The sequence below is a fragment of the Vulpes lagopus genome, chromosome 3 (genome assembly GCF_018345385.1).
Source record: "Vulpes lagopus strain Blue_001 chromosome 3, ASM1834538v1, whole genome shotgun sequence".
Taxonomy (NCBI): Eukaryota; Metazoa; Chordata; class Mammalia; order Carnivora; family Canidae; genus Vulpes; species Vulpes lagopus.
The window spans coordinates 20,116,929-20,129,713 of NC_054826.1; the positions used below are offsets into that span (position 1 = coordinate 20,116,929).

At 36.5% G+C, this 12,785-nt stretch overlaps 1 protein-coding gene across 4 annotated transcripts in view; it reads right to left on the reverse strand.

Annotated features, from left to right (window-relative positions):
* Nucleotides 1-12,785, reverse strand: part of C6 (complement C6) — a 94,272-nt gene that overhangs the window by 57,652 nt on the left and 23,835 nt on the right. The window contains exons 1-4 of one of the 4 annotated variants that reach the window (XM_041749526.1): nt 8,033-8,162; nt 6,396-6,466; nt 2,710-2,872; nt 1,064-1,220 (exon numbers count right to left, since the gene is read on the reverse strand). In XM_041749526.1, the coding sequence (XP_041605460.1) occupies nt 1,064-1,220; nt 2,710-2,872; nt 6,396-6,435 (360 nt within the window). In that variant the 5' untranslated portion in view covers nt 6,436-6,466; nt 8,033-8,162. Of the gene's footprint in view, nt 1-1,063; nt 1,221-2,709; nt 2,873-6,395; nt 6,467-7,577; nt 7,724-8,032; nt 8,163-12,785 lie in introns of those variants that run through there. The other 3 variants (XM_041749528.1, XM_041749525.1, XM_041749529.1) reach the window with 3 other exon arrangements.

Sequence of the window (12,785 nt, forward strand, 5' to 3'; positions counted from 1 at the left end):
AACCCAGGTTAACACATTCACATTTAAAGGATTTTATTTTTTTTTTAATTTTTTATTTATTTATGATAGTCACAGAGAGAGAGAGAGAGAGAGGCAGAGACACAGGCAGAGGGAGAAGCAGGCTCCATGCACCGGGAGCCTGATGTAGGATTCGATCCCGGGTCTCCAGGATCGCGCCCTGGGCCAAAGGCAGGCGCCAAACCGCTGCGCCACCCAGGGATCCCTCATTTAAAGGATTTTAAATGGTGAGTAGTAAAACAGGGAGTCAGGGAAGGATAAGAATAGGACAGGATAAAAAATTACTGACTTTCAAGTTAGAAAAATCCAAGTTCAAAATATAGCGCCTCTGTTCATCAGAGGTGTATTCTTGGGAAAGTTACTTCTCCCTAAATGAGCTATAGCTTCCTCATCTGTAAAGGGAGTAGGAAAACACACTCTGATGTGAAGTTTGAATAAGATGATATAAGTAAAAAGCCTAGAACAGTTTCCCTCAGAGAGTGAGTGCTCCACAAAGTTTCTTTTTCTTTCCTAATGTGAGAATGCTCAGCACCACTCTGACTGCGATTTATGTGGGCCAATGCCCTCATAGGAATGAGCTAAGATGGGTAAATACTACAGCTAGGAACAACAAACAAATCAAGGGACTTTCCTGCGGGGAGAGGGAAATTAGAGGCAGGGCCAGGAGTCAGCCTTTTGATTAATGTCTCTCATTTGTATCTGATTTTAAATCTTGGACCGAAACCCCCGTTTTCTAGCATCTGCTTTTACTTTCTGAGCTCTCAGAGGAAATAGGCAGTAGAATTCAGAGCTCAGTAAGTACTATACCAGCACTGGGGGGCAAAATTTCCTCTTGGTCCTCCTATGATAGTAAACCATGTAAATGAGTTCTGCTTCCCCCCCCGCCCCCCCCCAGAATAAAAGATTGCTAAATGGAATTTTCCATCAATGGAAGCTGAGATGGCTTATTTTTAGACATTGATGAACCTAACCTAACATTGATGTTAGGTTATCCAAGTCTTTTATCGTGATTCAGATCTCCTGAAGATATCCATGGGTCACCTACCTGTTTTTCAACACAAGGGTCACAGTCAGACCATGGTCCATAATCTCCCAGGAGGCAGTTGATGGGACAACGTTGCCAGTTACATTCTCTGGTCTCCGACTTAGTGCAAAGCTGGTCACAAAAGTTATCCAGATAATACTGATCAACTACTATTTTTCTGTAATAGTGAGGAGAAAGAGGTTTAGATTGAATATATTCACTGTCCTTCAAGCCCCATAAGAAAAATATCATTGAACATCAACCACTATTAATGAAGGTAAAAGTTTTCATGGAAAATCAGGCAGGTTGGCATCTGCGCAGTTCTTACCACTTAATGGAACTTAGGACTGGATTTTTAATTTGTGAGGCCCAGTGCAAAATGAAAGTGAGGGGCGTCTTATTAATAAATTATTAAGAATTTTAAGACAGTAATGGCAGAGCATTGAGCCAAGCATGGAACCCTTCTAAGTAGGGTCCTGTGTGACTGAATAGTTCACACATCTATGAAGCTGGCCTTCAAGGAATTCTTGGAAAGGACTGGATGGAAAAGAAAAGAAAGTTCCTGCAAATTCCTTAAAGTATGACAACACGGTTTGATAAGTATAAGGATTGAGACATAGTCAGAGTGCTGTGGGGCCAAAGATTCAAAGAGAAAGTAATAGAAGATATACACCTTGAAAAATTCACATGAGTCCCCCAGACATCAAAGAAAAGGGCATGTGGAAGGAAAGGCATATGCCAAGATTAGAGGTGGAGGAGCATGATGGGTCCCTGGTGGAGCTTGTGGGAGGGACCTGGGCAGTGCTGGCTGAGAGAATCCTGATATGTTGTTGTGCTTTATTTGGTAGGCAGTGGAGAGCTACAGAGGGACTCTTGAGTGAAGGAGTCTTAAAAGCTTTAACATACTTAGAGGATGGTTTATTGAGGAAGTCAGTTGATGATTTTAATGAAACTCACATTGCGCGTGTAAAAATAGTTTTCTAAAGTAGGTCTCTAAAAAGCTGTAATAATGAAAAAACATTAAATATATGCCTTTGTTCCCAAGTTATGTGAGCATCTCCATGGAACAGAGACATCTAACAGATTTAAAGAAACTGTGGGGGATAAGTACTCTGAATCGGTGAGAAGACTGAATTATTAAATGTTATCAAGTAAACAGTTTTCTTGCCATCTTGTATTTGCCAACAATCAAGCTAATAGCTAATAGCGCTGCTCAATTGAGGTCCTGTTAGACTCAGTTTAATGAGTAGAAAATTCTCTATAATTAACTCACTAACTGTAGGCAAGCAGTTATACACTGATTGAAAAAGGCTTGAGTAGTGATTCTTAGTAAGTTAAATAGTCAACAGAAAATATTGCACATATTCTTAACTAAATTTCTTTGAAGCCCTTTGATTTTATGGAGAGAACAAATGTAGACTTCAATTCAACCTTATGCAGAAAAGACCTCAAATTCTATCCAAATCAAATTCTATGATTTCTTACTTTGGGATTGCTTAGTGTGGGATTTTTGATATTTTTAAGTCTGTCTGTGAGGGGGCGGGGCAAGATGGTGGAGGAGTAGGGTACCCAAGCCACCTGTCCCCACCAACTTACCTTGATAACTTTCTAAATCTGTATGTGAGGTTTCCCATGGCACAAACACAATCTACACAGCTCACACTCACCTCTGTCTGCTCTGGGTTCCAAAATTGCAGGTTTTTGAGCAGCTGGACCACTGACTCCATGGGTAATGATCACAGAAACAGGATTGGCATTTGTCAATCAGAGCACTCAGGAGAATGAAATACAAGATGGAGTGTCCAGCCATGCCTTGAAAGCCTCTAAGCCCTGAAGAGGAATGATGTACATCAAATGCCTTTTGGAGGTAAAACTTACAAGTCATTCTCAGTTACAGACTCAGATGTTAGAAAACATTTGCATCTCCCTCCCTTCCTTAAGGCTAGTTAATACATATAAATTCACATACTTATGACTACAAATCCTGCTTTTAAATATTTTTAGAGTGGATATCCCAGAGTTACAACTCCCAGTTCTAGGAAGTTTCTCTGAACTGTCGGTAATAGCCTATAAGACAAGGTACTGTAGTATGCATTTGTAGCACATTTCATTCCAAAATGGAAATTCTTGGGCAGCCTGGGTGGCTCAGTGGTTTAGCACCACCTTCGGTCCAGAACGTGATCCTGGAATCCCAGTATCAAGTCCCACATCCGGCTTCCTGCATGGAGCCTGCTTTTCCCTCTGCCTTTGACTCTGCCTCTCTCTCTCTCTCTCTCTCTCTCTGTCTCTCATGAATAAATAAATAAAATCTAAAAAAAAATTCTTATATAATCTTATACTTTTAAAAAAAGATTTATTTATTTATTTGAGAGACAGAGAGTGAGCATGCAAGTGGGGGAGAAGCACAGAGGAGGGAGAGAGATAGAATCCATGCTGAGCACAGAGCCCATCGTTAGACTCCACATGGGGCTCTCATGGTCCAAGATCATGACTTGAACCAAAATCAAGAGTTGGATGCTCAACCAATTATCTCTACCTATGGAGTCATAGAAGTTAGAGCTGAAATGAATCTTTGACATCTCCGGGTTAAACCCCCTCATGGTATGGATGATGAAACTGGGGCTTCAGGAGGGGCAATAATCCTGAGACTACATAACAACTTAGATCCTGGAACTCCTCATTCTTGGATGAGGTGCATCCCTTCATTGAATTTCTGATCACACTAACGATGTGTTACTGGAGCATCTAGAATGCCTTGAACTCTACCACCTAGGTCACAAGAGCATTTATCCAGATGTAGCTGAATGATAGAGAAAACTTTGATCAGTGGCTCCCCTGTGTGCTGTGGAGCCTTGAGGATCTGCCAGCTATTGAAAGGAACTTGCAAAACCACCTCTTGCCCCCAGTGTTGCTATTTTGATCCTTATATCTTTAACAAAACATGCAACATTATTAAATACACAGAGAAAATGCTGTTGTATTTTATTAATATAGTAACTTTCATTTAAAGAGCTAAAATGCCATTCATATAATTTATTTTTTGTTTTTAAAGACTTATTTATTATTTTAGAGGGGGTTGGAGGAGCAGAGGGAGAGGGACAAGCAGACGTGGGGCTCGATCTCACAACCCAGAGATCACGACCTGAGCTGAAACCAAGAGTTGGATGCCTTACCAGCTGAGCCACCCAGGTGCCCAGCCATTCTTTTAATTTTTGTGTCTCAGTTTCATTATCTATAAAACCATCAATAACACTCTACCTTCTTTATAAGACTTTTTTGTTAGGCTTCAGTAAGAAAATTCATGTAAAGTGCTTAGAACAATCTTTGGCAAGGAATCATCACTCAATAAAAATTAGTTTTTCAAGTTAGTAATAACATTTAAGAGTGTTACAAATTTAATAGTAGCTGTTGCTCATGCATTTTTCAAAATTAGTGGCTACTTAAGTGAAGCAAGGATCATGTGAAAGCCAAAAATGTGTTTTGATATTAAATAAGGCTATTTGCATTCAAAACAACTTAGAAATATGGCTTTAGTTGCTTTTTATCTTACAAATAAAATCAGATCTCTGACCATTTTATTTGAAATTGTAATTTCCCACCAGTGTTTCCTATGCCCCTTCAAAGCTTTATTTTTCTTTGTTATACATCCCCTTTTGATATATAAATTATTACTTAAGTTTAAATAAATATCTCCTCTTCCCTCTCTCCTTCATCAGCATGTAAACACGCTGGTTCTTGGTCTCTTTTGTCTGTTGAATTCATTTCAGCATTTAGAAGAATGAGAGCAAGCACAGCATTTAATGAATAAATATTTTTGAATTGGGTCTTGGAAATAGTTTAGAAATGGGTTTTTATGAAATATGAATATCATAATTTGAGTCCATAATTACAGCCACTTTTGTAACACTATTCTCAAAGTTTCTGCCAAATTAAAGATATTTCATAGACCTCAGAAATGATCTTCTCTGTTCAATTGTCTTCCATTGTTTTAGCCAGACTGATACTTTGTAACATAACTGCTTTATCTCAGCTTTGTTGTAATAGTTGATTGAAATAAAAAAAAACTACAGCTTTTGAGATTCAGATTTCTTTTTAAAGCACCTGTAATTTATTTAGTCTACCTCTTATTTATTTGATAACATTTATTAAGTTCTAAACTATATCAAGATGTATGAAGAAGAAAATTAACATAGCTTATAATATAATCAACCAGAAAATTTCTGCTGACATTCAAAAAAAGTAAAAATAACACATGTCTATATTTGAAAATTTTGAACAGAACAGAAAGAAAAATATAAGCCAGAGTTCTCTTCTACCTGAAGCCATGACCTCTTCCCACACATAATCACTGTTTTCTTTTTTTTATTGGTATCCAACTGAGGGAAAATTCTTCCATATATTATCTTACACATATACATGTATGCATGTTCTTTAAATATATACACAAAAAGAGGACATATGATGTGCCCTACTCTGTAGTTTGCTGTTTTTACTGAGTAATATACTTTGAAAATCTTTCTATATTGATAGATGCATATCTACTGCATCTTTTTAGTGGCTGCATAGTTTTATACCATGTGGATGTATTACACTGGATTTAACTATTTCCTAATTTTAGACATTTAGTATATACACACACTGCAATAAACATCATTGCACTGTATACTTTCGTAGTAGATCCATGGGATCAGTGGGAGTGTTCCTAGCAGTTGATGGCTTAGTCAAATGATATGAAATTTAAAATATTAATAGATATTGCCAAATTGCCTACTGAAATATGCCTCCCTCAAATGTTTCAGAGGGTAAGTTTCTGATTATATTTTAATGTGGTCATTTTCTTTGTGTCGCAGTAAAAAAATTCTTTAGCAAAAAAAAAATGAGGATCATTTTATAAATCTTCATTCAAACCAAGAGTGTGAGATCATATATAAAAATTATTTCTCCAATATGCTCAGACTTGACAGCATTTCTTCTTAATAAATTAGTGAGATTTTTGCACTTCCCTACAAGCCCAGAGAAAAATGCTAGAATAAAAGCAACCAAAATCGTTGACATGTGACTGAATGTCCTTCAATTTAAAATGAAAATGACATACATTTGAGTATCCATTGTATACTGCTAGGCATTGAATGAAATACAAATAATAGAATCCATTATCACTGTCTGGGGAGGGTAGACAGAAACTGAGGATTCTTCCCATGCTTTTTATCCAAGCTTTTTTTTTTTTTTTTTTTAAATGCAACTCATAGGTAGGCTGCTACTTATCTAAAAGCTATTATTTCCCTATTCGAATCCAAAAATTAAAGATTGCTGCATTTGCTTACTGATTTTTGTTCACTGGTAAGTAACTCACCTTTCCTGGTTTTGCCAGGCAGCACAGAACTATAGGACATTGAGCGAAAGAGTGTCCAGACAAAATTTAGCCTGTGATCAGGAGAAAAGTGTGTCTTAAATAATCAGACCCAAACTCCAGATTGGGTGGTTTTTCACCACTTTCATTGGTGGTTTTTCACTGGGCCTTCATTGCTGAGACTCCTAACAATGTGAAATTTCCCCGTTAACCAACCACCTGACTAATCACCTTCCTACCCTCCAACCCTCAACTAGGGATCCTCTCATACAGGAACTGCTTCAACAAAGGAGCCTAACAGGAGAGGGTTTTGTTGTTTTTACTGTTGTTGTTGTTTATTTATTTTTCTTATTAGATTTTGAAGAGATTATTTTCTTCCAGAATAATTCCTTCAACTGTAGAGAAAGCAAATTCTTAAAGTATTTTGTTGAATCAGCATGTAGATGATTGAGAGAAGTTAAATTACCAGTTGTCAGTTCTCAGCAGATGATATCTGTTTCCACTTCCAAAAACTCGAAAAGCATTGATGGACTTTATTCCAACTAAGAGCAAAAACTTCAAGAACAGAACCCTTATAAAATTATTCCAACCTCTTCTCTGGCTATAACTCTTCTGAGGCGATTTGGAAAAATGCTATAAATTAAGATGATAGGGTCTAAGCTTCTTATTTGAGGAGCTGATAATAAAATAACTAATTGATATCTTCTCCTTTAATACCATTTGATTGTTATGAGGAAAAATTGTTTTATGTTAAAAGGATAATTTTCATTCCAATAAAGATAATTATTTCTCTAAATTTGTTATTACCATGGCCCAGCATAAAATATCAGATGTTTCCTTATTTATTAATTTTCAACATCTCTAGGCTTTTTGGAAATATCTACAATGACATATGGGCATTTTACCCATTACCATACAATTTTCATAGAAACATGGAACAAAATAATGTTCAGTTAGAAGAGAAGGCTGGAAAAATCTTCTGCTCTGGTGCCATGGTGGAAGAGCAGCAGCCATACATCTCTCTTGAACTCTAAAAATCAGTGATCCCACAGAACCATTGAAGATGGCTTTGTGAGCATTTGGAGAATTCTAGTGTAGAGTGAAGTCCATTTCATTCTGATCTGTCACCTTCTAATGTACTTGCCTCACATGAATGTGTCTATAAGGCAGTTTGGCATATCTTACCCGACAGGTTAGAGGATGCTCTAGTTTGCCCTCAGCTGCAGGTTCTTTCTTTCTGTCTTCTTGTGAATTTCTTGAATCTCTTTATTTAATGTTTTTCTTCTATGCATGCCCCAAAATCTCGAGAAATGATACTTACCATTGCTAGGGCAGGCTAGGGAGTCCAGGCACATGACTCATCTTTTGGTTAAAGGGTATGTTTGCTTTACTTTTTAACTCTAGTTTAACTCATAGAAAAAACTTGATCTCAACAAAGTTGTTCTCTGGAAGGATAGTTCTTTAAGAAACACGAACCTTTAGTTCTTATGATATTTAAGTTAAGTAGTTACTTCTTATTTTAAAAGAAAGGCAAATGATCTAAGGTATGTATTTTCGTTCATGAAAGGGTAAGTTTGTTGGAAACATGATCCATGATTTTGAAATAGTAAGATTATGAATGAAATCATTATATCACTCACCTTTAAACAGTCTTTGGTGTCCAGAGAGCTTATCCTCAGGTGGCTGAAAAAAATAGGTCGCAATGAAAATGGTTTACATGATAATCCAAACAAAACTTCTCCCTCCTATTGCTAGCTAACACAGGACCTATCCCACAGGTCTAACAATACCCAGGGTGTTGTCAAAATAAATACTCTGTGGAAACTCTGGACTTTGTAAACGATTACTTCAAATAGCAGTAACCCTGAAACTCTGGGATTCTGAATTTTCAGTGATTCTCCCATTCAAAGAATATTGTAATAGGTTTTGCTCTTGCAAAAAAAAAAAAAAAAGAAAGAAAGAAAGAAAAAGAAAAAGAAATCTCTGACTATTTTTAAAAACCACTTAGAATAAATTGCTTAAAATTGTCTTCCCCTTTAGGAATGTGTCCAGTTAATTAAAACATGTATTGATTTTTTTTTTATTGTAGAGTATTTGTTGAGGAAGATTTAGGAAATATGCAAAAGTGTGAAGGGAAGATTAAAATCATTTTTAATAACCAGACAAAAATTACTCCAATATTTGGAGTAAATACTCCCAGTCATATTATATGTGTGTGTGTGTGTGTCTCTATGTAAATATACACATGCACAGGAATATACATACATATATAATTTTGTAAGTGATATCACATATTTTTTAAAGATTGTTTTTTAAAAGATTTTATTTATTTATTCATGAGACACAGAGAGAGAGGTAGAGACATAGGCAGAAGGAGAAGCAAGCTCCCTGTGGGGAACCTAATGTGGAACTCCATCCCAGGACCCCGGGGTCATTACCAGAGCCAAAGGCAGATGCTCAACCACTGAGCCACCCAGGTGCCCCTATTTTTTAAAGATTTAAATACACAGAATAGATTACATTCCACAGCCTATAAAACCATATCATCATTGGTCTATGCAAGATCTTCTTTTATTTATTTCATGATTTCCCCCCATGATCTTGTTTCATTTCTTTCCCGAATTAGTTACATGTGTTAATGTATTTGAAGTTTGTCCTTATATGCTATTATCTAGATATATGTATACCCTTAAAAATATAGTCTCATTATCCATGTATATTTTTGTAATTTACAGAAATGGTACTTTGCTAAAAGTTTTATTTGATTTCTTACTTTTTTCATTTAGCATTATGCTTCTGAGCCTTATTCAAGGTAAGTCTATTGAAGCATAGACATTCATTGTATCAATCACATTTTACTTATTTACTCTCTCAGCGCAGACTTTTGTTGACTTTGACTCCCTGCAACTATAAACACAAGATATTTTTCACTGTGCATCTGTGAGAAAATTCCTAGAACCTCCCATGTTACTCTTCAGAAAAACTGTACACATTGACACTCTTAGCAGTAGCCCAAGAGAGCTTCTAACTAGCAAGTTCTCAACTTGCAAGTATTTGCTGTTGCCAACCTACTGACCTTACATCTGACATGTAATAGGATATCTCACGGTTGGTTAAGTGGGGTGTCTCTGGTCAATAGTGAGCTTCAGCATCCCTTTGTTCTCATTGGATATTCTGATTTCCTATCTGAAAATTGAAAATTAATATTCCCCCATTATTTTTCTATTGTGCTTCTTTGCTTTCATTGCCTGACTTTTAGATATGCTCCATACATTCTAGGTATCAATGATTTTAAGGATTTTTAAGGGTCTCTTCTTTCAATCTGTCACTTTGCTTTGGATAATTTTTCTTTTGCTTAGGAAATTACTTTGTTTAAGAAATCTGAAGTTACAGATACATTCCTAAATTTGCATCAGTTACTCTTAGAGTTTTATATTTTATAAGGAGTCTTAATCCTCTGTGGTCACACTGTATTTTTATAAATGGTGTGAGGTGGAATAGAGTAAGTAAAATAAAACCCAAGAAACTTATAATCATTTAATAAATGAATAAAAGCATTTATGAAAACTTAGTGATGGGGGATCCCTGGGTGGCTCAGCGGTTTGGCACCTGCCTTGGGCCCAGGGCACGATCCTGGAGTCCCAGGATCAAGTCCTGCATCGGGCTCCCAGCATGGAGCCTGCTTCTCCCTCTGCCTGTGTCTCTGCCTCTCTCTCTCTCTCTCTCTCTCTATGTGTGTGTCTATCATAAATCAATCAATCAATCAATCAATCAATCAATCAATCTTTAAAAAAAGAAGAAAAGAAAACTTAGTGACTTTGGTGACAGGCGGTAACTACACTTATTGTGGTGAGCATTTCATGTGTGTAATTATTGAATCCCTATGTTGCACACCTGAAATAATATATGTCAAGTATACTTCAATTCAAAAGTTAAAAAAACTCAACAATTATGCATGATTAAAACTTCCATCAGGGGCACCTGGGTGGCTCAGTTGGTTAGGCATCTGACTCTTGATTTTGGCTCAGGTCATGATCTCAGGGTCCTAGGATTGAGTCCTGCATCAAGTTCTGTGCTCAGCATGGAGTCAGCTTATCCCTCTCCCTCTGCATACCTCTTCCCATCAAATTAATTAATTAATTAATTAATATCTTAAAAAGCTTTCATCAAAATAGAAACAGAAGATAAATTCTCAATCTGACAAAAGATATCTACAAAAAACTTGTAGCTAACATTGTAGTGGAAAAATATTGAGCACTTTTTCCTAAGTTCAGAAAAGAGAAAAGGATGCCTACTATCACTACATTTATTCAATATTGTACTGGAGATCCTATGGTATTACTTATAGACAACACGATTATGTATATAGAAAATCCAAAAGAATCTAGAGACATATTGAAATTAATAAATGACTTTAATAAAATTGTTGCATACAGTTTATTATGTAAATGTTTATTGTAGAAAAAGATGTCTCTATAAACCAGCAAAAGCAAATATAAAATTTAATCTGTAAAGTTTTAAAATAGCATCTACAAGTGTACTCTTTACGTCTAATTATGATTATACTTCTGTGAGAGGTTCACAATAGTTTGAGACTGGCTAATATGTATATTATGCTAAGGTGAAGCAGAACAAAATGGTGCAATGAAAAAAGAAAACTATGGCAATGGAGAATGTGGAGACTTATATTTTCCTCTTGATTTTGTAATAACCAACTATATGATTTTCATCATCACTTCACTTCATTAAATTTTTTCCTCTTTTGGAAATAAGTATTTATCAAACACTTCTCAAAACAACAGAAGGCTTTAAAAAATATTAATTATCCCAAATATGGAAAACAGCTAAAACAAACATTCCTCAAACAACTTATATTTTCACCATGTGGTGGGAAATGATTATCTGAGCAAGTCTAAGGATTCTTTGAAGTACAGTGGGGGACCTCTGCTCCAAGGTAACATGCTTTAACATGCATGGTAGTAACTTACTCAAGACCAGAGTAAGTCAGAACCAGAATACAAGTACCTGGTTCACAGTCTGCTTTCTTTCTCCTATACTGTGCTGAGGCTTTAAAGAGTGAGATTTCAGGCTAAGAAGAAAAACAGAGTAGTGTGCCTTAGATCTCTGTTGAATACACACTGGGGCTGTGGTACAGGAGTTTCACCCTTCAGGATCTGAGAAAGTTAACAGGAGAAAAAGATACATATGGTGATGGGGCAAGAAAATAAGTATGTACACTTCTTTTTCTAGTTGGTTCTTTGAGGCCCTAAAATTAAATACATTTTTTCCTATGGTCATGGTATTTGGAGCAAAGGGCAAATTCTAGCAGTCATAACCTAGAGAGATAAAAGTCAGAAGCCAATAGGATGAGCCTAAGAAGTGTTGTTAAGTAACGTGGGCTATGAGGAGGACAGAGAAATGAGAAGATTGTGTTCCATGGCACCGGGGAAACATAGGTGGTGGGATTTAAATGTGGTATGGAGGAATTGTTGAGATGGAGTATCTTTTCAGTGATGTACGTGAGTTCTCCATCTTGAGTCTCTGTGGATGGTTAAATGACACATCCCACTCAAGGTCTTTTCTAGATCACTGATTGGCAAACTACAGCCAAGGAGGCAAATCTAGCTTGCTACCTGTTTTACAAATAGAGTTTTATTGAAATGAAGTCACACAATTAGTCATTGTCCACAGCTCCTTTTGTACTATAACAGTAGAGTTGAATAGTTGCAAAGGAGACTATATAGCCTGCAAAGCCCAGAGTATTTACTATATGACCCTTTATAGAAAAAGTTTTCTGAACCCTGAAACCCAGAGGGAGAGATTTCTGGTCTGATCAACACAAACACGATGTCCAATTGGCTTTGAGAAATAGGTGTAGAAATAGGTTGGTTTTGTTTGTTTGTTTGTTAATGATGAATGAGTGGTTGTTCCAGAGCTACAAATTGGATGTGTGCAATTATGCTCAGGTATGCATCTGTGCAAGAATATGACTGCTCTCTAAACAATATTTGGACACATGCTACCGAGAAACAAAGTATACTATGAAAATTGCCAGTTGAACTATTTCAGCTACTGCAGGTCTTCTAAAGTGTTGGCTGGTGACATGGAATACCTTTTTATGTATTTATTTTTTAATTTTGTAATAAACAATAAGGAGTTCAATTTGCCAGCATACAGCATAACACCCAGTGCTCATCCTGCCAAGTGCCCCCCTCAGTACCCATCACCCAGTCACCCCAACCCCCCACCCACCTCCCCTTCCACTACCCCTTGTTCAATTCCCAGGGTTAGGTGTCACTCATGTTTTGCCACCCTCACTGATATTTTCACTAATTTTCTCTCCTTTCCCTTTATTCCCTTTCACTAATTTTTATTGGATTACCCTTTTAAATA